General features: G+C 43.4%; 1 protein-coding gene across 1 annotated transcript; it reads left to right on the top strand.

Annotated features, from left to right (window-relative positions):
• The first annotated feature begins 25 nt into the window (after nt 1-25).
• On the top strand, nt 26-26,712 carry Sec24c (SEC24 homolog C, COPII coat complex component). The gene is made up of 23 exons (XM_027931198.2): nt 26-108; nt 1,907-2,106; nt 5,494-5,629; nt 14,045-14,217; nt 14,427-14,798; nt 15,329-15,465; nt 18,214-18,325; nt 18,556-18,683; nt 19,837-19,975; nt 20,187-20,302; nt 20,470-20,594; nt 20,737-20,928; nt 21,119-21,212; nt 21,439-21,555; nt 22,212-22,382; nt 22,892-22,988; nt 23,091-23,236; nt 23,423-23,561; nt 23,710-23,828; nt 23,926-24,105; nt 24,629-24,820; nt 25,054-25,143; nt 25,475-26,712. The coding sequence occupies exons 2-23, from the start codon at nt 1,935-1,937 to the stop codon at nt 25,613-25,615; spliced, it is 3,288 nt and encodes a 1,095-aa protein (XP_027786999.1). The 5' UTR covers nt 26-108; nt 1,907-1,934; the 3' UTR covers nt 25,616-26,712.
• The last annotated feature ends 10 nt before the right edge of the window (nt 26,713-26,722 follow it).

Here is a 26,722-nt window from a genome sequence, read left to right as displayed (position 1 = left end):
GTGGGGGAGGGACTTCCGGGGGCGAAAACGACGCCCCCCCTCGGAACCGGAAGTGGAGCCTGGGATCCCTGACGTTAGGAACGAAGTCGAACCTGGATCTGGAGCCGGGTGAGGAGTGGCATCTGGAGGTTCGGTGGTGGGTAGGAATGCAGAGGAGAAACCGGGGTATTACTGGCCAGATTGGGGTCCCGTTTTAGAAGGAAGGGAGGAGCCTGGGGACGGGGCCTAAGAAGAGACCTTTACCTCACGCATCCAAGACCCAGGATCGGTCCTAGACCCTGCCTTAGCTTCCCGGCCCAGAATCTCGCTCCAGCTTGCTGCTCCCAGCTTGTCGAAGGGTGCTGGATGCTCGGACTCTAATGCTTAATGGACAAGACTTCTCATTGTGGCTTGAGAAGCTGCCTTGGCTTCACAATCTTGATCCTTGGCGCCCCCAGCCTCCACAGTTCGACTACTTTCAGAGTTCTAGGAAGCTTGCCCCGCCCCCTTGGGTTGTCACCCTCCACTGTCCACCTTGTATGGAGTCGAGACTGGAGGTTGACTTCAAGTTTCTGAGTGTGTTTGAGGAGATTGTTTTCTGGAGAACAAGCTTCATTCCTCCCGACTTCCTCCTGATTTTAGGAAGATAAAAGGAGGGGGACACCTCTCAAGTTTAGTGTCAGTGACCTGTGCAAGGTTTCAGATTTGGAAGACCAGCTCCCCAAATGGCTTTGAATTTAGAATTCTAGTTCAGGAGCAGCTCAACTTTTCTGTAGTCAAGATGGCCTTCTCTAGCAAAGGGGAGAGGCCTATTGTTCCACTGAGATACCTGTGAGGTCCCCTGCCTCCTGGGCCCCTTCTGCCTATAATTAGAAAGATAAGGCTGTTCAGAGTAGATATGATCAAATAGTCCTTTTCTTGGAAGGATACTTGAAAGACCCTTTAATTCATTCCTCTGCTGGGCAAGATTGTAGTAATTTTGATAGTGGCTTATATTCATAACAAGCACATAAGGAGAGCAGAAACAGGAGAGTTGGAGAAGTGCATTGGGATTTATGATACTTATAGTCCTCTGGTTGATATTTTTTGAAATCTTACATTGCCACCAATCCTTGAACTGTTTCTTTTGATTATGTGAAGATGTTCTTGTGCCTGAATGAACTCAGTTCTAATCTGTTACTTGCTAAAGAGTTTTCAGGTGTTCTTTACATTTGGTGATTTTAATACTTTAGTTCCAATGTCCATGTGCTGTTTTAGTGGAAAATCTGGGGTTAGAGTAGCATTTGGATTATTGCAGATTAGCCAAAGAATGTCATTTCTCTTAAATCAGTTACTCTAAAAGTTTGTCTTTTGAGGGGGAGGGATTTTAGATGGTATGTTTTACTGTAAGCCCCAGGGTTAGATTAAAAATGACTAGCACATTTGCCTCCCATGCTCAAGGCCCTGGTTTCAATCCCCAACACCCCCCCCCCCCACACACACACTAGCATATTAGAGGGTGTCAGTATTTGTTGAATGAATTGATGAGGTGATGCTGGAAAGATGAATGGAAAATGGAAACATTGTTTCATTTACCTGTAACATTATGGTAGTTCATCAGCTAAAGGACTCCTTGTATGACTAGACACTAGAAATCATCCACTGGGGAATGGAGGCTGCTGCTCCATTCTGATGGGTCTGCCTGAACTTGAAATGTATATCTTTTTGGCATTGAGGAAGCATGGGGTTCAAAGTAACAATCCTTGCTTTGAGGAGAAGCTGGGTGTTGGCTAGGAAGAAAATGACAGATCCTGTGTTAGTGTGGGAATGATTAAGCTGATCTCTGCCAGATAGGTCAATCTCTTTTTATCTCTGCTTCCTACCCTGAATAGTTGCTCTTTCTTTCAGGAGTTTGTTTTGACTAATTTATCTTTTGTCTCTCAAATAGGTGAGTCCAAGTCGGGGATGCTTTCATAATGAATGTGAACCAGTCAGCTGCACCTGTGCCGCCATTTGGGCAGCCCCAGCCCATCTATCCAGGGTATCATCAGTCTAATTATGGTGGGCAACCAGGGACCACAGCGCCCCCCACTTCCTATGGAGCCTATAATGGCCCGGTGCCAGGCTATCAGCAAACTCTTCCCCAAGGTATGTTTCCAAGTTTCTTTGAGCTAAGGAGGGGAATCAGCAGCTTCAGGTTGGATTGTATTGCTCTACAAAGCTGCCTAAGGAGTTTGGGTGATGGGACTGAGGAACATGAAACTGGCTTCCTGAAACTGAAAGCAGTCTATCTTCCCTGTTTTTAGATGGATGACTTTTCACCTTCAGACATCTAGTGGGAGTACATCTTCCAGGTTCAATGGTAGCTCACTTCCTTTATGGCCTCCTTTGGTTGCATTGTTAAGAGCTAAATGGAGCTGTGTTCAGTAGCACAATGCCTGTAATCCCAACAACTCAGGAGGATGAAACAGGAGGATCATCAATTTGAGGCCAGCCTGGGCAACTTAGTAAGACTGTCCCAAAAGGAAATAAAAAGGACAAAGGATATAGCTCAGTGGTAGAGTGCTTGATAGCATGTGTGAGGCTCTGAGTTCAATCCCCGGTACCAAAAAAAAGCTAATGGTCATAGATCTTCCAGATCATGTTGACTTAAAACTCCCTAAAATCACTACTTCCTCATATTCATCTATATATAGAGAGAGAGCAAGAGGGCAAATGTCTTTTGTTGGTCTGATGATTCTGTTTATAAATGACTCTGGCTCAAGTCTGTGTATAAATGATTCTAGGATGAAAAGTGTAGTATTTTTGCGCCTAATTTTTGGTGCAGGAACTATCTTTCTTCTAATGCCATTCCTTTTCCTTGGCTTGAGTTTCCTCCATTTCTTAGATATTCTCTAACATTAGGAAAATAAGACAAATTTGGTCCTGCATTAGATTCAGTGTTTGTTTTGAAGTGCTGTGGATCAAACCCAGGACCTTGAGTATACTAAGCACATGCTGTACCACTGAGATATGTCCCCAACCCCCAAAACTTGATTTTTATATTACTTTTACTTTTTAAATTTAAATTTTATTTTATATTACTTTTTCAAGAATAGTATGTACTTTACAGATTATCCAGAGGGCCTTTTGGAAGGTAGATCTTTGATTGGGCTAACTGAGGACTTAAGATATGCCAAAATATTTGTTTGTTTACTTTTTGTAACCAGGGATTTGGTACCCAGGGATGCTTAACCACTGAGCCATCTCCCCATCCTTTTCTTCCCCTCCACTTTTTGGGTAGGGTGCTGAGGATTGAACTCAGGGGCATTCAACCACAGAGCCAGCCCTATTTTTTGTATTTTATTTAGATACAGGGTCTCACTGAGTTTCTCCAGCCTCCTTTTTAAATTTTATTTTGGGACAGGTTCTTGCTAAGTGCTTAGGGTCTCATACTAAGTTGCTGAGGCTGGCCATGAACTTATGATCCTCCTGCCTCAGCCTACTGAGTTCCTGGGATTACAGGTGTGTACCATCATGGCTGGCCCTATTTATTCTTTTTGAGGAAGTAAATTCCATGAAGGTATATGGAAAAACAACAAGGCATCAAGGAGGCATAGGTAAGATTTGGAAAATAAATGAGGTATTACCATTTTAATCATACTGTGAAAAAGAATCTAAAGTAGTAAAATTAGATGTCAATTTTTTCTCGGGGGGCAGTACTAGGAATTGATCCCAGGGGTGCTTTACTACTGAGCTATATGTCCAGCCCTTTTTAAAATTTGTTATTTTGAGACAGGGTCTTACTAAAGTTGCCCAGGTTGATCTCCAACTTCTGATTCTTTTACATCAGGCTCCTGAGTTGCTGAGGGTATAGGTGTGCACCACCACACACAGCTATGTCCCAGTTATTTAGAAGAACCTTATTCTTGGTTTGGACTTTGACTGGAAAGAATCTCCCTTTGCTCTTGACTTATCAACATGATGTTTGGCTTTCTTTCAAGAGATAGCTTTGTTATTGAGAGGAAAATTTAACTAGTTCTGTTCTGGTTAGTGAGCAAGTTCCATTAATCAGTTAAACCTATAGGCTGGTTCTATAATGTCTAATCTTTACCCAGGGCAAAGCCAAAGGAGAAATAAATTGTTTGACCAGGGGTCAGCAACTTTTCAGAAGTGGTTTGCAAAGTAACTGATCCCTGTTTCTGCATTTCATATTGGAAGGATGGCTAAGGGTAGTAGAAGTAGTTTTGATAGCAGCTCTGATGAAAGGATGGAGTTCAGCTTTTGTGAGGACATAGGTGGCAGCACTAATGGGAGGAGAGGCCAACTCTCCTGACTAAACCCTTGGGCAGGAGCAAGGTCTCTGACCTGTGAAAACAGTCCTGAACCTTGTGCTGTTGGAAGCTTCTACACTAAGAAGTGGATGAAAAGGATATACTTAGGAAAAGTACAACGTATGAAGAAGAGGGTGATAGAATAGTCTCCCTAAAAGGTGCCTTCCTTGGAGCAAGGATATACATCAGACATCAGTGGTAGAACATTTGCGTAGTATGGATTAGGGCCCTGGGTTCCATCTCCAGCACTGAAAAAAAAAAAAAAGGAAAAACAAAAAGGTTCCTTTTAAATTTTTTTTTTTTTAGTTTGCTCTACTTAGTTGTACATGAATGCATTTCAATTCATTGTACACAAAAAAAGATGCTTTTCTTTACAGCCTAATTAAGTATATTATTTGGTTATCTTCTGTACCACCTTTTTGATATATGCTCTAACTTTCGAGTTCTAGAGTAAGATCTTTTTCAAAAACTTTTTGTCTAGGGTAAGAACATTAGGCTGGGTGCCGTGGTACCTGCCTGTATTCCCAGCAACTCTGGAGGCTAAGCAGGAGCATTGTAAGTTCAAAGCAAGCCTCAGCAACTTAGTGAGGCCCTAAGCAACTTATTGAGACCCTGTCTCAAAATAAAAAATAAAAACAGCTGGGGATGTGGTTTAATGGTTAAGTGCTCCTGGGTTTAATCCCTAGTACCAAAAAAGAACATTATGCTGTCTTGGGTTTAGTGGGTAAGTGTAGTGATCATAGGAAGGCCCTACATTTTTTTGGCTCTGGCTGCAGCTTCACCCTAGTTTATCTGTCTGGCAGAGTACAAGCTTTCTATTGGGCATCCACGTTCAGAATACTACTATAGCTGGAGTTTCATGTTTTTGGTTTGTTTGGTGGTACTGGGGATTCAACTGGGGATTCAACCTAGGGTTGCTCTACCACTGAGCTAGGTCCCTAGTCCTTCTTATTTTTTGTTTTGAAACAATGTTGCTAAGTTATGGAGGCTGGCCTCAAACTTGCAAACCTCCTGCCTCAGCCTCTTGAATATCTGGGATTATAGGTGTGTGCCATGAGACTGGTTTGGAGTTGCATATTGATGGTGTCCTTTTCACTGTGCATTTGTGGTATTAGATCAGTGAAGGTCTGAGATTATTGATTCTTACTTTGCATTCCTAGCTCAGGGAGGGGGAGAAAGTTATTTATTTCCCAATCACTTATTTTCTGTCCTTTACCCTCAGGTGTGTCAAGAGCCCCACCCTCCTCAGGGGCACCTCCAGTCTCTACAGCACAGGCCCCATGTGGCCAGACTGCATATGGCCAGTTTGGCCAAGGTGATGTACAGAATGGTCCAAGCTCCACTGTTCAGATGCAAAGGTATGTATATGGGTTAACATAAAATTGGTTTGATGAAAGTGGACAGGTTAGGAATATATGAGGATCTATTTCTTTCCTTTTTTCTTTTGCCTTTCTCATAGATCCCTTTTTACCTTTCTCATATATCTCTTTATTTCTTCCCTCTACCCTGTTGTATTTTGTTATTTCAGATCACAGGTGTTGTTGATGTCCAACCCTGTGTATTATTGAATAATTGTTCTTTTGCACATTTTTCTTTTTCTGTGAACATAAGTCTCCTCCCCATCCCCACTGGTGATTGGAACAGGGCACTCTACTACTGAACTACATCCCTATCCCCCCCTTTTTTTTAATAGTAATTTTTTTTTTTTTTTGGTAATTATAGATGTCTTTATTTTTTTATGTGGTGCTAAGGATCGAACCCAGTGCCTCACACGTGCTAGGCAAGTGCTGAGCCACAGCCCTAACCCCACCATCTCTTTTTGTTTTTTACTTTGAGACAGGCTCTCACTAAGTTGCTTAGGGCACCACTAAGTTGCTGAGGCTAACCTGGAATTTGTGATCCTCCTGCCTCAGCTTCCCAAGTTTTGGGGATTATAGGCATGTGCCACTGTGCCCAACTCAGAATATCCATTTTTAGCATTGAACATAAACATGGATAAGGCAAACAAATGGGATACATAGATGATAACAGGTGACAAATATACTTAAAGATATAAAATAGGGGGAGGTGGGGATATAGAGGGTGACTGATGAGGAGATGGGAACTTTTATTTTTTTTTTTGTACTGGGGATTGAACCCAGGGGTGCTTAACCACTAAGCCAGATCCCCAGCCCTTTTAAAAACTTTTTAAATTTTGAGACAGGGTCTTGCTAAGTTGCTTAGGACCTTACTAAATTGCTGAGGCTGCCTTTGAACTTGTGATTCTCCTGCCTCAGCCTTCCAAGCTGCTGGAATTATAGGCATGTAACACCAGGCTGGGCTGGTAATTGTTTTAAATATGCTGGTCAAACTGGGTGTGATGGCTCATGCCTGTAATCTCAGTGATTCAGGAGGCTGAGGCAGGAGTATCACAAGTTTGAGGCTAGCTTCAGCAATTTAGTGAGGCTCTAAGCAATTTAGCAAGGCCGTGTCTAAAAATAAAAATTTTAAAAAAGGGCTGGGGATGTAGCTCAGTGGTAAAGCACCTCTGGGATCAATCCCCAGTTTAAAAAAAAAAATTCTGATCAAAAGAAAGATTCTCTGAACTAATTTGAGATTTCAGTGAAGTGATGAAATTCTGGGGGAAGAGTTTCTTAGAGGAAAAACCAAGTGCAAAGGCTTTGAGGTAGAAGTTAATATGGTGGACATGTTGAAGAGCAAGAAATATCAATGTGTGGTAGAGCCCTTGTCTAGCCTGCTCAATGCCCTGGCTTTGAACCCCAGCACTACAAAAACTAAACAACAAAACAAAATATAATGAGAGGGGAGCTGGGGATGTAGCTCAGTGGTAGAGCACTTGTCTAGCATGGTCAAGGCCTGGGTTCGATTCTCAGTACTGCCAAAAAAAAAAAAAGGAGAAAGAATAGTAGTGAGGTAGGAGATAAGCCAGGAGAGTGTGGTATCCTGAAACCAATTAGAGAGAATATTTCCAGAAGGCATTAGAAGAATTAGCTTTGTCGATTACTGCTGAAAGATAAGATGAGAGCTGAGAATTGAATGTTGTGATTTGGCAAGGTTAGTATCATTGGTAAGTGTGGTTTCAGCAAAGAGCTGAAGAAAACTGCCTAGTTGAAGGGGGTCAAAAAGTTTCAACTAGCAGTAGATTACTATAACCTGAAAACCCCCTTTTTTTTTTTAAATTTTAATATTTATTTTTTTTAATATTTGGCGGACACAACATCTTTGTCTGTATGTGGTGCTGAGGATCGAACCCGGGCCGCACGCATGCCAGGCGAGCGCACTACCGCTTGAGCCACATCCCCAGCCCCCTGAAAACCCTTTTACTAGTCATCTTAGAAAGGAGAAAAATTAGAAACAAAAAAATTTTATTTTGAGGGGTGCGGAGGTGTATACCTGTAATCCCAGGGTTTCCAAAGGCTGAGGCAGGATTCCAAATTTGAGGCCAGCCTGGAGAACTTGACAAGACCATGTCTCAAAATCAAACCAAACAACAACAAGCAGGGCGGGGGGTGGGGTGGGGGAAGAGGCGCAAAAGAAAAAGTGTTGGGGGGAGAGACACACACACACACACACACACACACACACAAAAGAAAAGAAAAAGGGTTGGGGATATAGCATAGAGTAGTTGTAGAGAACTCCTGAGTTCAATCCTCAGTTCTGAAAAACAATTTTTTCAAGTTCATAGATCGGTTTTTAGAAAGTGAAATACTCAAGTTCCAGAAACCAAGTGAAGACTGAATATCAAAGTAACTTGAGTAAAAAATATGATTTTGAAAATCCAGAGATTTAAATTTAAGCAGGTGCTGGGGATGAGAGAAGAGTTCTAGGACTTTCCTGAAAGTCCTAGAATTGATACCTTGGAATTGATACCTTGCTTAGGTAGTTTGTGTTTGGACTGTACCTTCCAAGAACGGTTAGACTAGGAAAAAAGTTTGTACACTGGCAGAAGATAATAGGAAGCCCTGTTTTTCTTAAGTTGGTATTTGATGAGTAGGGGAAGAAAAGTCTTGGGACTGCAATTGGACATGAAGGAACATTTGGGGATAATAAAAATATTCTAAAATTGGATTCTGTTGGGTCATTGTGTAACTACAAATTTACTAAAAATCATTAAATTGAACATTTAAAGGTATGGAAATTATGCCCTAGTAGTTTGTTTAAAATTTTGATCTTGGGGCTGGGGATGTGGCTCAAGCGGTAGCGCGCTCGCCTGGCATGCGTGTGGCCCGGGTTCGATCCTCAGCACCACATACAAACAAAGATGTTGTGTCCGCTGAAAACTAAAAAATAAATATTAAAAAAAAAATTCTCTCTCTCTCTCTCTCTCTCTCTCTCTCTCTGTGTCTCTCACTCTCTCTTAAAAAAAATAATTAAAATTTTGATCTTGGGTAGTAATATTGATGAAGTACCTTCCAGAAGCTAAAGCAAAGCAACCATACTTCCTCAACCCAGGCCATAAGGACTTCTCAGAGGAGGAAAAGCAATTGATTAGAGTTAGTAGAAAGTAATAGGGGACAGCAGATAGAATAATACTTTGTAAACATTAAGGGAAAATAGTTGTCAACTTTGAATTACATATCTCATTAAGAGAAGGCAGGTAAAGATATTTTCAGACTGAGTTGACAATGTCATAGACTTGGTTGAAAAACTATTAGGAGCCGTGTGGGGTGGTGTCCATCTGTGATCCCAGCGACTGGGGAGGCTGAGGCTGGGGGATTGCAAGTTTGAGGACAGCCTCAGAAACTTGGTGAGACCCTATCTCAAAATAAAAATAAAATGGGGTTGGGGATGGGATGTGGCTCAGAAGTTAAATGCACCTGGGTTCCATTCCCAGTACCAAAAAAAAAAAAAAAAAAAAAATCAATCAATCAACTACTAGAGGAGAGACTTAGAATAAAAAGAAAAATAAACCTAGAAAGAAGGCTCTTTAAAGAGAAAAAAGAAGTTGAAGAAATACAGATGGAGCATAGATGAATTCTTTTGTATAGTTTTATTGACATATAATTCACATATCATGCAGTTCACCTATTTGAAGTGTAAAAGTTCAATGAGGTCTTTTTAAAAAAATATTTATTTATTTATTTTTTTAGTTTTAGATGGGCACAACATCTTTATTTTATTTTTATGTGGTGCTGAGGATTGAACCCAGCGCCTCACGCACGCCAGGTGAGCGTGCTACCACTTGAGCCACAACCCGAGCCCCATCAATGAGTTTTAATATATTGCAATTAATTTTCATTACAGTTAGTTTTAGGACATTTCTACCATCTCAAGAATAAACATCATAGCTGGGCATGGTGGCACATACCTGTAATCCCAGCAGCTTGTGAGGCTGAGGCAGGAGGATCGAAAGTTCAAAGCCAACCTCAGCAAAAATGAGGCACTAAGCAACTCAGTGAGACCCTGTCTCTAAATAAAATACAAAATAGGGCTGGGGATGTGGCTCAGTGGTTGAGTGCCCCTGAGTTCAATCCCCATACCCTCCTTCCCTGCAAAAAAAGAAGAAACATCATATTATTTTTTAAAAAACATTTTTTTTTTTTAGTTGTAGGTGGACACAATACCTGTATTATTTATTTATTTTTATGTGGTGCTGAGGATTGAACCTAGTGCCTTCCTTGCACATGCTAGGCGAGCGTTCGTCCTCTGAGCCACAACCCCACCCCCAAAACTTCATATTCTTTAGGTATCTGGCTACTCCTATTTATTCCTCCATTCTCCCATGCCTCCAGTCCTAAGCAGCTGATGTTTTACTTTCTATCTCCATAGATTCCGGATTCTGGATTTAATAGGAATAAAATTATATATGACGTGATTTTTCTTTTTTTTTTTTTCTTTTTTTGGGTATCGGGGATTGAACTCAGGCACTCGACCACTGAGCCACGTCCCCAGCCCTATTTTGTGTTTTATTTAGAGACAGGGTCTCACTGAGTTGCTTAGTGCCTCGCTTTTACTGAGGCTGGCTTTGAACTCATGATCCTTCTGCTTCAGCCTCACAAACCACTGGGATTACAGGCTGTGCCACTCTGCCTGGCTCTGTGACTTGATTCACTTAGTATAGTGTTTTTCTTCTTTGTGGTACTGGGGATTTAACTCTGGGGTGCTTTACCACTGAATTACACCACCAGTCCTTTTTTATTTTTTATTTTGAGACAGGTCTCACTTTCAGGGCCCCACTACATTGCTAAATTGCTGGGATTACGGATGTGCCCCAGCTTGTTTTCTTTGAGCAGGGTCTGGCTAAGATTGAACTTGTGACCTTGTACATGCCAGGCAGGCACACTACCATTGAGCTATACCTCTAGCAGAGTTGGTTTTTTTTCTGAGATGTTGGTATGTTTGTAATGATGAGAATAATCAGAGAGGGAGAGGTTGAGGGAAAAGTGCATTGGAAAGGCAAGTGAGGAAATGAAAAAGACATTTACATATAATATACACATAGCTTGGGGGCTAGGGGGATAGCTCAGTTGGTAGAGTGCTTGCCTCACATGCACAAGGCTCTGGGTTCAATCCCCAGCACCACACACACACACACACAAAAAGAATATATACACACACACAAACACACACACGAGCACACACAGCTTGGGCTGTACTTCGGAGGCAGGGTGGTTGCCTAACATGCGGAGGCCCTAGGTTCTATCTCTACCGCTGCCCTCCCTCAACCCAAAAAGTATCTACAATATATAAAGAACTCCTACTAATCAGAAAGAAAAAGATAATCCAGTTGAAAAAAAGTAAAGGATGCTGGGGCACAGTGGCACATGACTAATCCCAGGGATTCTGAAGGCTAAGGCAGAAGGATTACAAATCCAAGGCCAACCTGGGCAATTTAGTAATACCCTGTTTCAAAATTAAAAGATAAATGAAATTATAGCTCAGTGCACTTGCCTAGCATGATGAAGGCCCTGGATTTAATGCCCACTACCACAAAAAAAAAAAAAAAAGAAAGAAAAGAAAATCCCTAATATCTATCTATATTAAAATGCTTAAAGCCAGGCATGGTAGCACAAGCCTGAAATCCCAGTGGCTCGGGAGGTGGAGGCAGGAGGATTGTGAGTTCAAAGCTAGCCTCAGCAATTTAGCGAGGTGCTAAGCAACTCAGTGAGACCCTATCTCTAATAAAATACGAAATAGAGCTGGGGATGTGGCTCAGTGGTTGAGTGCCCCTGAGTTCCAATCCTTCTACCCGCCCCCAAAATTGCTTAAGGGCTGGGGTTGTTGCTCAGTGGTAAAGCATTTGCCTCACATTTATGAGGCCCTGGGTTCAATTCTCAGCACCACATAAAATAAATAAATAAATGAAAATAAAGATTTAAAAAGACAAATACTTAAGCAGCCAGGCGTCTGCCTGTAATCCCAACAGTTTGTTGGGGCTGAGGCAGGAGGATAGTGAGTTCAAAGCCAGCCTCAGCAAAAGTGAGTCACTAAGCAATTCAGTGAGATCCTGTCTCTAAATAAAATATGAAATAAGACTAGGTATGTGGCTCAGTGATTGAGCACCCCTGGGTTCAATCCCCGGTACCAGAAAAAAAAAATGCTTAAGCAAATTGTGGCATATTTATTTAGAGGAATAATATTTAGTCATGAAAGGGAATGAATTATAGCTAAAGGGAACATCATAGATCATTTTCATAAATGTGGTTGAATAAAAGACAGAAAAACCAAAGAATATGTGTTTAATTATTCCGTTCATAAAAGCTTAAAAAAAAAAAAAAAAACCTGATAAAGCACAACTGTACTATTGAGGAATGTACTAAAGACCAGAGGATGATTTTTTACAAAGTGATGAAAGTAGTTTCTCCTGGGAGAAGGGCAAGGGTTTATGGAATAGATGCATGTAGGGCTTTTGGATGCTGATACATTCTATTTTTTGACTTGGTTTTTGGTTATATGAGTGGTCATATTATAATTACTCAACTGTACTGGTATGTATTTTGTACTTTTTTTTCTATTTATAGTATATCTCACAATTAAGTTGGGAATCAGGTCTAGTGCTTAGTTCTAGTTTGGCCTGCTTACTTTTACTGTTTTAATTACCTATACACTCTGTATTTCTCATTGTTTTGCCATAATACTATATTAAAGAACCCAGAAGCCAGGCGCGGTGGCACATGCCTGTATTCTCAGTGGCTCGGGAGGCTGAGGCAGGAAGATTGCAAGCTCAAGGCCAGCCTCAGCAAAAGTGAGGTGCTAAGCAACTCAGTAAGACCCTGTCTCTAAATAAAATATAAAAAAGGGCTGGGGATGTGGCCCAGTGGTTGAGTGCCCCTGAGTTCAATCCCTGGTAACCACCCCTGCACCACCACTGGCAAATAGAAGAACCTTGAGATGCTTTATAAATCATAAAGGTATGATTTTGTATTTATTTATTTAGGTACTAGGGATTGAAACTGGGCATGCTTTACCACTGAACTAACCCCAATTCTTTTTACTTTTTATTTTGAGGTAGGGTCAAAATTGGCCTTGAACTTGTGATCTCCTGCCTCACTTTACTGAGTTGCTGAGATTAGAGGCATGGATGATCACACTCATCTATGGTTTGTTTTGTTTTGTTTTGGTGGTGCTGGGGATTGAACCCAGGGCCTTGTGCATTGTGCATGTGAGGCAAGCACTCTACCAGCTGAGCTATATACCCAGCCCTGATTTTTTTTTTTTAAATATTTTTTAGTTGTAGACAGACACAATACCTTTATTATTTATTTATTTATTTATTTTTTGTAGGATACAATACCTTTACTTTATTTATTTATGTGGTGCTGAGGATCAAATCTAGTGTCCCCTGAATGCAAGGCAAGTGCTCTACCACTGAGCACAACCCCAGCCCCATCTATGATTTAAAAAATAAAACAAATGTGCTGTCTGGTATCATGCAAGTAGCCAACAAGATGTTGCTTGTTAGACCCAGTCGGAAAACTACTCAGTTTATGTCTTTTCTCTAGTCCCTTCCTGGGACAGTTCTCAATTATTCTCTCAGTTAGTACAGAATGCCAAACTCAGCTGATCTGCTGCTCTGATCTTATGCTTTTTTTTTTTTTTTGGTAATGAGGATTGAACCCAGGATGTCTTATCACAGAACTGCATCTCCATTTTTTTTTTTTTAAAGAGTAAAAGAGTAAGATTTATTTAAGTGAGAAGAAAAGAGACAAAGCTCCTGGATGGCAAGAGGGGGCCCAATAGGGGTTGCTCCAGTCCTTTTTATTTTTTATTTTGAGACAGGGTCTTGCTAAGTTGCTGAGGGTCTCCTAACTTGCTGAGGCTGGCCTCAAACTTGCAATCCTCCTGCCTCAGCCTCCTGAGTTGCTATAATTACAGGTGTGTACCACAATACCAAATTGATCTAAAGAATATGTACTAGTTTAAAAGTTGAAAAATAAATTGTATTTGTTTGATTTCACATTTGTTAAGAACTCATATGCATGTGCCTTTCCTTTTAACCTCTTCAGGGTTCAGATTACAAAACTGAGATGGTTTGTTAACAAAGGATTGAGGCAGAGGAGGTGATAATTTAACTAGCAGATTAAATAGTATTTGACCAAAGGGTGCTTAACATGTTTTTGGAATGAACCTAGATAAAATAAGATTTGTCACAAATAATCACAATGTAGATAATCAGGAATGTAATTTACTCACAGATATACAAGTATGCCATACAAGAACTCAGGATTAGTGATGCCAGAAAACAGTATAGCTTCCCGAATGGTATGTAGCTCCGCCTAGCTTTAAAGGATAGCACAGCCCACTAGTCACCTCTGTTTTCCTTCTTTTTACAGGCTCCCTGGGTCTCAGCCATTTGGTTCCCCATTGGCCCCTGTGGTCAGCCAGCCAGCTGTGCTTCAGCCCTATGGCCCTCCTCCAACAAGTGCACAGGTGACTGCTCAGCTGGCTGGAATGCAGATCAGTGGTGCTATGGCTCCAGCCCCTCCCCCTTCGGGGCTGGGCTATGGTAAGTAGCAGTGACCATTGGAGCATTGCTGTCTCCTTTTTAGAGGTATTAGTTTCTGGGAGTATACCTGAATCCTTTTTATTTTCTGTACCTCTGAGCCCCAAAAGATGGGACAGTCATACTTGTGCTTCTTTTATGGAAAGGGAAGTGATTTACTGAGCAAGGACACAGAAACACTGGCCTCTGACTCAACCTCTTCTTTTTCTCAGGCCCACCAACGTCACCGGCCTCAGCCTCAGGAAGTTTCCCTAACTCTGGTCCATATGGCTCCTATCCTCAGGGCCAGGCTCCTCCCCTTAGCCAGGCCCAAGGTCATCCAGGGGTCCAGCCTCCCCAACGATCTGCTCCACCACTGGCCTCCAGCTTCACGCCCCCAGCTTCAGGGGTTCCTCGGATGCCTTCTATGACCAGTCCACTCCTGCCTGGACAGGGTTTTGGGGGGCCCCCAGTGAGCCAGCCCAACCATGTATCCTCACCTCCTCCTCAAGCTCTGCCCCCAGGCCCCCAGGTGACTGGGCCCCCAGGACCCCCACCACCTATGCACTCCTCTCAACAGCCAGGCTATCAGCTGCAACAAAATGGTGAGTTTTTCCCAAGGTCTATCAAAGAAGCCAAAGGCCTCAGCTTTTCAGGTGTTTTTTAGTATTTGTTTTTAAGTGGTGAACTAGATGGATTACTTCAGGGTATCATTACTAGGATGTGAGGTTTATAAGACATTAGTGTTTCTTTTAGTTCAGATAGTGTCATCTTTCTGTGAATGGCTTCCCCAGGGATTAGTGTTTCTTATAATTCTATGTTTATAGAGTCTAGTCTTTTCCCCTGAGTCCTTAAGAAGATATAAGAAGGGGATTTTTATTTTTTTGTTATTGGGAATTGATCTAAACCCAGGGGGCACTTTACCACTGAACTATGTCCCCAACCCTTTTTATTTTTTATTTTGAGGTAGGGTATTGCTAAATTGCTTAAGGCCTCCATAAGTTGGCTGTGGTTGGCCTTCAACTTGTGAACCTCCTGCCTCAGCCTTCCAAGTCTCTGGAATTATAGGCATGCACCACTGCACCCAGCAGGGAGGGAATTTTTGAGTTCATTACCCCGTGCCCTTGTATTTCAGGTTCCTTTGGACCAACCCGGGGCCCTCAGCCCAATTATGGAAGTCCTTACCCTGGAGCACCCACCTTTGGCAGTCAACCTGGGCCTCCTCAACCACTGCCTCCTAAGCGCCTGGACCCTGATGCCATCCCTAGCCCTGTAAGTAGATGCTCATATGGTCCTGTGAAATGGGTTTGTGTCTGCAGATAAGCAGGTTGACCTAGATGACCTTTTGCTTAGCATTTTTTCTTAATTTTTCCATTTCATTCATCTTCTTAATAGGCCTAGAACCTAGATATGATTTTTGATTCTTTGAACTAGAACCTGTAGTTCCAGAAATCTTTTTTTTTTTTAATGGTACTAGAGATTGAACCCAGGGGTGCTACATTTCCAGCCCTTTTTTATTTTGTGACAGGGACTCGATAAGTTGCTGAGACTGGCCTTGAACTTGTGATCCTCTTGCCTCAGCTCCCAAGTTGCTGGGATTACAGGCATATGCCACTGTGCTTTCTAAGTTCCAGAGATCTTTGAGAGCAGTTTTATTCCATAGCTGCATGGAGAAGGAAGGGAAGCCAAAGTGGAGCTCTGGGTTGAGGGATGAGTTCTGTTACTGTTGGGCATACATGGTCATCTTTGCTCTTCTGTGGAGTAGTAGCTGGGTCTTGTCCATATACCTAGTAGGACAGCATTCTTCCTAATGGTTAGAGCAGGTGAGGATTATCTGATATTAGGCGTTCAGAGCAGGAAAGCTGCACTGGTTCCTCTCTGCTCCTACTTGGACAGTGTTGTATGAGGAAGCCCACAGTACTTATGGTTGATAGGCCTATGCTGTATGTATGGGGAAAAGTGATCTATATTGTAGAAGGACAGTGTGTGTATAAAGTCTCAATGGGGAAGCTGCTTCTCCCAGGAAGAGGGTGAATCTCACCCTTAGAACCATCAGCAGAATCCTCAGGCTTTCCTTATCAGATTCAGGATAGAGGCTGGGGCTATATTCCCAAATAGGGTCCACTTTATAGTCCTGTCTGTAACATTGCTATGTCAGTTACCTCACCATGCTTAGCCATTGTCATATTCCATTCTGTTCTCTTCCCTCTTCCTTTGGGGAATCACTATGGCTAAGGGTGACCTGGAAGGATGGAGTAGCTCTCCTATCTTTCCCCCCCTTCACAGTCAGAAAGAGTGTGATTGGATGTGAGGGAGGCTTTTTTCAGAATAAGAAGAGTCCTTAAATAGAAGGTTTGGCCTTTTAGAGGGAGTATTCCTCATCTTCCTTAAGGTTTCTCCCATTTAGTCCCTCCTTGTAAACCCTGCTTGCTTCCTATTTGCATCCTTATCTTCTATATCATAGTTTGAACTACTGCAGCCTCTTTATTGGGCTGGAGAGACTCAGAATTTCAAATCTAGAGGGGGCCTGATTTCAGCAGTCTGATTTGGGCTCCAGTTGTTCACATCTAACTCATCAGGGTTGAGAGAAGTAATATCTGCCTCTTGTTCTTTTGTCTCCCTGTATTCCCCTGCTGCCTTTATTATTAAAACACTAAAAGCAACTCAATGAGCTGCCTCCTCAGCAGAAAACCAGGCACAGAATAGACCCTGATGCCATTCCTAGTCCAGTAAGTGCAGGGGGTGTGTGTGTGTGTGTGTGTCATCCCTGTGTTAGTGCCATCCATGCATGCCTGTGACCTCATCTTCACCTCATTCACCATATCCATCCCTGTTCATACTTTTTCCTTTGCCCTTCTAAATTCTTACTTTTATAAGCTGAAGGATATGCATGCCTCGAGTCACCACATAAGGAAGAGGTAGCAAGCTGTTAGCAGTACCTTGAGTTTGGGATGGTAGAAGGTCAGGCTGTAAGGGTGGAGCCAGATGGAATGTTAAGCTTGGGTTTTAGTCCTGCTTCTGGCTCTTCCAGGAGCCTGTGTGTGACACGTGATGGAACAGGACAAAGTTAAGCGGTATAATCTTCCATTTTGGGTTTAATTGGTCTGCAGCCTGTTGTGGAGAAACATTTGGGTAGGTGGTTATAATATATAGGTTCATCAAATCCCAAACTGGTATTTCTTAGAGGGGAAGGGATTGTTTGTTTGGAATGTGTGGGCCACTTTCTTATCTGGCAAGCCTTTGAATTTGCTATATTTCTAAGCTTCACCCTTTTTGCTGTGGGATAGTTTTATTTGCCCTTTATGTTTTCTGGCTATATCAAACTCATCTTGAAGTAACTTATCAAAGGTCACCAACCTACACAAGGGTCTGGTTACCAGCTTTGCATATGCATATTTTTCCCCCTTCACTGTGTTTGTCAAAATATGGGGGTGAGGCTTGAGCTTTAAGAATTGGATATTTATTCTGTCCTCCCATATACACATTGATGCTTACCTGAAAGGAAGGCAGCATCTGCTTTTTTACCTTACCTGATCATTTCTGGCTGTTTAATTCTCTCCTCACCCTGTCCCTTGTTAATTTCATTGAGTGTAGAGTCATTCCAGGTAGATTCATTTTTACATGGTTACTGCCATCTGTTTTCCTGCTCTAACTCAACATATCTTGGGGAGGATCAGGGATTGGGGAGGTTTGGTGGGGATGGGAGTAGACTCTAACCATGTTTGACGGTCTGTGATTAGAGCTAGAGTGGGAGGAATAAGAGGGTATTCACCATTGACTGGGGGCCAGGGGCGATTTATCAAGAAGCTCATATTTAGTGTGGCCTGCCCAGCATCTTGTTGCTGGCTATAGAGTGAAAGATTGGCATTGTGGCATTTGATATGTTATCTAGGAGAGCAGGCCTGTGCATGAGGTGTTCTTGGCAAATCTGCTAATTGAAAATAGCCTTTTTCCTGGCACTCTGGGACCTGGCACTTCATTTTCTTCTATCACTTCACTCATTTCACTTCTTCCCTGCAGATTCAGGTCATTGAAGACGACAGGAACAACCGGGGTTCAGAGCCATTTGTTACTGGTGTACGGGGCCAGGTGCCACCCTTAGTCACCACCAGCTTCCTGGTAAAAGACCAAGGTGAGAAAGGTGTTAACTCCGCTCTATGGGGGCCTTTTGTCCAAGGTTATCAGTTTGTAGATGGAGTTTTTGTCAGTCTGTAACCAGAGACCAAGTCCTTCTGGTAGGGAAAAAAGCCACCATCAGCTCTAGCATTTGTGGAGGTGATGGGGTGAATTATCAATGGAGAGCTGGTAACTGGAGGGCTCTTGTAATATGACTCATGTGAGACCATCTACCTCCTCCTTCAGGGAATGCAAGTCCCCGATACATCCGATGTACATCCTATAATATCCCTTGCACATCTGACATGGCAAAGCAGGCTCAAGTGCCCCTGGCAGCTGTCATCAAGCCACTGGCAAGGCTGCCCCCAGAGGAGGTAAGTCAGGGAAGGGGCTAGAATATAACGAAAGGGAAGGAGGGGGAATAAGGCTTCTTCCTAGATGTGATTCTGACTGTCATGATAGAATAAATCTTGATCGGACAGGAGGGGCAGTATCTTTAGTAGCTTTCTTTTCCAGGGCTTATTCCTGGAGAGAATGATGGTGATGACAGAAAAAGTTTGAGAAGTTGCCATGTGGACCAGGGTTCATGGGAGAAACAAACCATATGAAAATAGGCAGGACCAACTTGTGGGGTGAAGACATCTGGATGAAGGAACCTCTCATTGAGTGATCATCACCAGATGATGTGAAATACATAATTCTATTTTTTTATTTATAGGCTGGCCTGTCACCCCAGATATATAAGACAGTATGTAAGAGACAGGTACATTAGGATCCAGTACTCCGTCTCTTACCTGGCTTGGCCCCTGATCTGTGTCACTCAGTACCTGGAACCAGCATGATAAAAAAGAGCTAAACAGCTGAACTTCTAGACCTTATAGATAACTTTATGTTCATTCTTTACTTATCTAACTTTAGAGTTCTCTAGAACTTAGAAACTCAAGATTCAGTTTGTAGTCTGCTTCTTTCTTTGTCTTCTTTTGTTTTTCTCTTCTCTTTTTCTGAGTCCCAGTGGAGATGGTTGGACACTGGTCTCTTATCTCTTAGGTGATATCTGCCTGAGACATCAGTAGGTATCAAAATTCTACTCTAGGTGAAAGGAGAGAAGTGTTATAGATACTTAGGGATAGAAGCAAGAGTCAAGATCCTATGGCAGGAGTGGAAGGGAATGAATATAGGACCAGAAACAGTAATCTTGGATATCTTTGGCTTTCTGTGGCAACCCTTGGCTTGCTGTGATTAATTATGCAGTCCTTTTTTTTTCAAAAAGAAATTCATTCTGAAATGGGGAGTAAGAAGAGGGAACTATGAAATTTAGACTCAGGGACATTTTCCTTTGGTCAGTACCCTCAGTCATTTGTCCTCATTCTTTTCCACTGTACTCCTTCCCCAGGCAAAATATCTGAGCCATGTCCCTTCTCCCTCCAGGTTGTTCCTCCTCATCTGTTGCCTGAACCCACCATACATACATGTCTGAACCCACCATAGCTTCCCTCCATGTCTGAGCCCCTCCCCTTTGCTTCTTAGGCTTCGCCATATGTTGTGGACCATGGGGAATCTGGCCCTTTACGCTGTAATCGCTGTAAAGCATACATGTGCCCCTTCATGCAGTTCATCGAGGGAGGGAGGCGCTTCCAGTGCTGCTTTTGCAGCTGTATCAATGATGGTATGTCCGTGGAGGCTGGGATTCAGGGGGAAAGTCTTGATTGCATCTCATTGTTCTCTTTCTAATTAGATAGATGAGAGTCCCTTTTTCAGGAGCTGGGGAAGTAGGGCATATGTTGGGGCATTGGAGTGATATGGGGCAGCTCAGCTAGGGCCAGAGGTACTAAGTTTGAGAGTGGACCTTTGAGTAACACACTGCATACTCCCCACAGTTCCCCCCCAGTATTTTCAACATCTGGATCATACCGGCAAACGTGTGGATGCTTATGACCGTCCTGAGCTATCCCTGGGCTCTTATGAATTCTTGGCCACTGTAGATTACTGCAAGGTGAGGGAAGGTAGCAGGGGAGGAGCAATGGGTGGAGGATAATGAGACAGCTCAGAATTGCTGTTATCATTTCCCTTACCCCTTTGTTGTCCCCTTTCTTGCCGACTGCTTTCTGGTCAGCTGGCTTCCTTACCATACCCTTCTCTCCCTATTTCCTTCCTCTGCAGAATAATAAGTTTCCTAGCCCTCCTGCCTTCATCTTCATGATTGATGTTTCCTACAATGCCATCAGGACTGGTCTTGTGAGGCTTCTCTGTGAGGAGCTCAAGTCACTGTTAGACTACCTACCTAGGTGAGAGTAATGGAGCTGAGGTGTTTCCTTTGGTGAATGGTGGGTTTTGGGGAAGTTGACTGAGCAGATGAATCCGGATCTTATGAAGTTATGGATGGTAGAGAAGGTGCCAAGTCTGGGTAACAAATATTGCCATCCACAGGGAGGGCGGGGCAGAAGAATCAGCAATCCGCGTTGGCTTTGTCACCTACAATAAGGTGCTCCATTTCTACAATGTGAAGAGTTCTTTGGCCCAGCCACAGATGATGGTTGTATCTGATGTGGCTGACATGTTTGTGCCACTCCTGGATGGCTTCTTGGTCAATGTCAATGAGTCTCGGGCAGTCATCACTAGGTAAGAGCCAGATTGTGGGGGTGAAAAGAGAGTGGGGAAGGCCAGGGAGTTGGGGTCAGTAGGTGGACAGGGACTGTGGCTTCAGGAGTTTCAGAGTCTGGAGGCCAGATGATTCTTAAGAGAATTAAAAACTAAAGCATATGGAATCTGAATAGCAATTTTGGTTATTTCCCATTGCCTATCTCTTTAGCTTATTGGATCAGATTCCAGAAATGTTCGCAGACACAAGAGAGACAGAGACAGTATTTGCCCCAGTTATCCAGGCTGGGATGGAGGCTTTGAAGGTAATTGTTAGAGTTCTTGGTAACCTCCTCTGCCTTGCTTTTTTATTCTTTTCTCTGCCTTACATTCCTCTCACCATCTTTACCCTCTGGGATACAGTCTCCATTTCTTCAGTGATTGGTGACTGTCCAGCAAGTCAACCTTTCTGACATAGTTGGTGCTTAATAAATGATAAGGGAAGGAATAAATGAATAAAAAATGAAAATGTAGTGCTGTCTTCTTTCCTAGGCTGCTGAGTGTGCAGGAAAGCTGTTTCTGTTCCATACATCCTTGCCCATTGCGGAGGCCCCAGGGAAGCTGAAGAACAGAGATGACAGGAAGTTGATCAACACAGACAAGGAGAAGGTGTGGGACTGGAAGGTGGGGGGAGGACTTTTCAGTAGAGGGAAAGGTGATGACTCTTCCCAGTGTCTTTTGTGTGTGTGTGATACTGGAGATTGAACCCAAGGCCTAGCCAACCTGTTTCACTACTTCCACATGTTTCTATCCTGTCCCAGTCCAAAGCCCTCTGTGGACTCTTTTTTTTTTTTTGGTAGTACTGGGGATTGAACCTAATGACACTTTACTACTAAGCTACATCTCCATTTTTTATTTCAACACAGGACTTCTTTAAGTTGAAAAGAACTTGTGATCCTCCTAACTCAGCCTCCCAAGTTGCTGGTATTACAAGCTTGGGCCAATGAGCTGCCTCTTAGCCAATTTATATATATATATATATATATATTTTTTTTTTTTTTTTTTTTTTTGAGACAGGATCTCATTAGGTTGCAAGGCTACCTTGAACTTGTGATCTTTCTGCCTCAGTCTTCCAAGTAGCTGGGATTACAGGCAAGCACCACTGTGCCTGGCTTTGCTTTTTTTTAAACAGAACTTTGTACTACTATTGTAAATTCCTAGGCAACGCTCTGAAGTCTTACAAGTATTTGAGTATACATATTACATATATTCCCTTAAAGAGGGAAGAGCTGAGAAATTTGAACATTTTTTCTGCTCCTCCCCAGACTCTGTTCCAGCCCCAGACAGGTGCCTATCAGACTCTGGCCAAAGAGTGTGTGGCCCAAGGCTGCTGTGTAGACCTCTTTCTCTTCCCTAACCAGTACGTGGATGTGGCCACGCTCTCTGTTGTGCCCCAGCTCACTGGTGGCTCTGTCTACAAATATGCTTGCTTTCAGGTATGGTGTGGAATTCTGGGTGGCATATGGCAGCAGATCTTAGAATGACTGCTTACATATGGAGTGGCTTCTGAGCCGCTGACTCATTAATAGGAATTGTGTTAGAGAAATGTAAAGAAGGGAGCTCTGGAAGGGAAAGGTTAGGAGCAAGGTCTTTGCTGTCAGTACTGGGTTGATACTCTGGCCCCACCACATAATAGCGCTGTTAACACAGGAAAAAAATTATTATCCCTTTTTTTTGTTCTTTCATTTCTAAAATGAAAGAACATTTTAATACTTATTAATTAGGATTTATCCACAGAATGAAATAATCATATGTAAAGCACTCTGTGTGGTACCTGGCATGTAGTCAGTGCTTTAAAAGTATCACTATTATCAATATCATTGTTAATCATCTTCACTGTTATTGTTATTATAATTAAGCAGGCTTGTGGAGTGGAAGGGGTACAGGGAAACTGCAGGGTAAGTTATATGGTTAGTGATATGACTCTGGGCCTGGGCGACTGCAGGTGGAGAATGATCAGGAACGGTTCCTGAGTGACCTGCGTCGTGATGTACAGAAGGTTGTTGGCTTTGATGCTGTGATGCGGGTCCGGACAAGCACTGGTCAGTCCTGGTTGAAGAGCAGTTGGGGGGTTAAATCTGAGAGGAAAGCGTGTGGCACCTGTCACAACCTTTAGTTGTGACCCTGTCTCTATGTGGCCTCAGGTATCCGTGCTGTAGATTTCTTTGGAGCATTCTACATGAGCAACACAACAGATGTGGAGCTGGCTGGGCTAGATGGGGACAAGACAGTGACTGTGGAGTTCAAGCATGATGATCGGCTTAATGAAGAGAGTGGAGCGCTCCTGCAGGTGGCAAGCGGGAGGCAGGGGCTAGGGAGGAAGTACTAGGTGAGGAGCAGGTAGAAAGATTCAAAGAAGCAGCTGGGGGAGGGTTGGCTTATACCTTTTCTTCTAGTTTAATGATGTAGCAAAGGGACAGTTTTTCAGAGGACTTTTGTGAGGGAGGATGTGAGTTTCCCCTTTTTCTTCCTCTAGTGTGCCCTGCTTTATACCAGTTGTGCAGGGCAGCGTCGGCTCCGCATCCACAATCTGGCCCTGAACTGCTGCACCCTGCTGGCTGATCTGTATCGGAACTGTGAGACTGACACACTTATCAACTACATGGCCAAGTTTGGTGAGGATAGGCATAGGGCAGGATGGGATTGGGGCTGAGAGAAAGGCCCAAGATGGTCAACAATTCAACATTCCTGGGTAGGTCTGATGGTGGGAAGGCTCATATGATGTGGCTGACCAGTAAGTGCTATTCCCCCTTCTCCACCCAGCATACCGGGGTGTCCTGAACAGCCCTGTGAAGTCTGTGCGTGACACTCTTATCACACAGTGTGCCCAGATCCTAGCCTGTTACAGAAAGAACTGTGCCAGCCCCTCCTCTGCAGGACAGGTGGGGCAAACATGTCAGTGGAGGGGTTCTTGGGACAAAGTTTAACACTTAGGAGGAATTTTTCATGATCATTAATTTTATTCCAATAACTCCTCAGTTGATCCTTCCTGAGTGCATGAAGCTACTCCCAGTTTATCTGAACTGTGTGTTGAAGAGTGATGTCCTGCAGCCTGGAGCTGAAGTCACTACAGATGACCGTGCCTATGTCCGACAGCTGGTTACCTCCATGGATGTGGCTGAGACAAATGTCTTCTTCTATCCTCGCCTCCTGCCATTGGTGCGATTGAGGATTGGGGTGTGAGACATGGCACTGAGATAAGGGCCTCGTAGAAGAAGGAATTTTGGGGGGGCTGGGGTTGTGGCTCAGAGGTGCAGCACTTGCCTAACATGCGTGAGGCACTGGGTACAATCCTAGGCACCACATAAAAATAAAATAAAAGAGGGCTGGGGATATAGCTCAGTTGGTAGAGTGCTTGCCTCACATGCACAAGGTCCTGGGTTCAATCCCCCTTGCCACCAAAAAAATTAATTAATTAATTTAAAAAATTTAAAAAAGGATATTGTGTCCACCTATAACTAAAAAAAAAAAAATTAAAAAAAAAGGAGGAGGAATTGTGGGTGGGAGAGTAATAGTATCTCTGTTTGATACTAAGGAATTTGTTTTAAGTACATTTCACACTGAGAATTACAGAGTGAGTGGTGTCTAGGGGCTTATCTTTTTGAGTTCTGTGTGTATGTGTGAAGGGGGCAGGTATGTCTTATGTTCCTTGGTAAATTTTTGCCCCCTTCCTTTTGTCTAGACAAAATCTCCCATTGAGAGTACCACTGAACCACCAGCAATCCGAGCATCTGAAGAACGTCTAAGCAATGGCGATATATATTTGTTGGAGAATGGGCTCAACCTCTTCCTCTGGGTGGGAGCCAGTGTTCAACAGGGTGTTGTCCAGAGCCTTTTCAACGTCCCTTCCTTCAGTCAAATCACCAGTGGCTTGGTGAGGACAAGGAGTCATGGAGAATATGGGTGTGGAAATACATTTTGTGGTGTGAGTGGGAGCCAATAAAGTTAGTGTGTGGGGCCCCTTGCATAACAGGGAACACTTATGGGGAAAGGAGGGTACTGTCAATCTTTACTCAGGCTCTCAGTTAATGCATAAATCTGTGTTGCCCCCTTCTTGACTGAATTATGAGTACTTCATCACAAGGAGGAATGGCTTTTGTGTTACAGAGTGTTCTGCCAGTTCTGGATAATCCACTGTCCAAGAAGGTTCGAGGCCTCATTGATAGCTTAAGGGCACAGAGATCACGGTACATGAAGGTAACACTTCTTTGAAGCCTCTTATTTTTCAATTTTTTGTGGTACTAGGGATTGCACCTGGGGAGCTCTGCTACTGAACTACATCTCTAGCCTGTTTTATTTTTTATTTTGAGGGTCTCACTAAGTTACTGAGGCTTGCATCGTGAACTCGGAGATCCTCCTGCCTAAGCCTCCCAAGTAAATGGGATTATAGGCATGAACCACCATGCCTGGTTAAACCCTAAATTTCTTGTCAAGTCCACCTGGAAGTGGGGTGGGGAGTGAGTGAGTGATTAGATCATGAGATTTCTAGGCATGCTTCATTCCCTTTGACCCTGCATTCTGGCCATAGCTTATCGTGGTGAAACAGGAGGATAAGCTGGAGATGCTGTTCAAGCACTTTCTGGTGGAAGACAAGAGCCTGAGCGGGGGAGCATCCTATGTGGACTTTCTCTGTCATATGCACAAGGAGATTCGGCAGCTACTGAGCTAAAAGCAAATGGGTAAACGGCATAGGGTCCCAGGCCAGCTTCCAGAAAGTATCCCAGGATGGCAGAGAAATTGGGACAGTTCCATATCTTATAAGTCATGTAAGCTGACCTCAGTCTCTTTGGGGGGAGGGGGAGATATAAGGAGACACCTTCTTTCTGGGCTTAAGTAATCCTACCACTCTGTCATGTCCTGCTGATGGAAGGTGCCCCTATCCCCTCACTCTATCCTCCTTTTCCTGCTAATCCTGTCGTAATGAATGTAGTTTTTCATTTTACTGTATATGATTCGGTGTTGGGGGTTTGGAGGCACCCAGACCCTGGCAATATTTTGTCCCTTTGGACCAGCCTCTGAGAGGAGAGGGGCAGGCAGGAAGGAGTGGGGATCCCAGGTTACTACAGGGGGTGGCTAATTCAGCTCAGTGTCATCAACTTCCTATATTAGGGATAACACATACAGATACACAAGAGCTGGGGTACAGACCATAGGTGGTGGAGAGAAAAGTGGTTGGTCCTTCTTGGGCCTGGAGGTCAGCAGCCAAATCACAATTATTGAGGGTGGTTGATTAGCTTTCTCTGCTTCCGCTGTTTGTGTTCTCTCCCTTGCAATGACTGGTGATTACTTCATGGATAGAAGCACGTTGTCAGAGATGAATAAGCCTGGGAATTGAGTTGCAAAATATGTTTTCACCTGGGAGAGGTACCAGCCTCCTTTTCAGCTGGAGAGGCCTCAACACTGGATGGTTCTGTAGGGAGCCTGATCATCAACTTGCAATACCTCACAGAGCCAGCCCACATCCCGCTCACCTTCCACTGGCAACGCAGCTTCTTCAAGCCAGGGGTCGTTGGGGAGAGACAGGTGGCTGAAGCCCTGTGCTCTTTCACCAGGACACCACTTGGGCTTTGGGATTGACTGAGTGGCTGACAGTTATCTTCCAACCCCAACTGGCTGGGGCAGGACAAGGGCTAGTATTGAGGGTTAGCCAAGCTTGTCTGCTCCCAGCCTGGGATGCCCCTGCTCTGGACCTCTCATTTCTCTTCATTGGTTTATTTTTCAATGCATCTTTAATTTGTAAAGAAATAAAATAAGATGTAACCAGTAGCCTCATCTT

This window comes from Marmota flaviventris, chromosome 4 (genome assembly GCF_047511675.1).
Source record: "Marmota flaviventris isolate mMarFla1 chromosome 4, mMarFla1.hap1, whole genome shotgun sequence".
In the NCBI taxonomy this organism is placed as follows: domain Eukaryota; kingdom Metazoa; phylum Chordata; class Mammalia; order Rodentia; family Sciuridae; genus Marmota; species Marmota flaviventris.
Note: the sequence above shows the minus strand (reverse complement) of the source record. Positions and strands in the feature narration are given on the sequence as shown.

Excerpts from the sequence above, each read along its gene's own strand:
- Sec24c (XM_027931198.2), top strand. The coding sequence starts at position 1,935 with ATGAATGTGAACCAGTCAGCTGCACCTGTGCCGCCATTTGGGCAGCCC. Across the intron at positions 20,303-20,469 it reads CCACTGTAGATTACTGCAAG|AATAATAAGTTTCCTAGCCC; the intron begins GTGAGGGAAGGT and ends CTTCCTCTGCAG. Across the intron at positions 25,144-25,474 it reads AGAGATCACGGTACATGAAG|CTTATCGTGGTGAAACAGGA; the intron begins GTAACACTTCTT and ends TTCTGGCCATAG.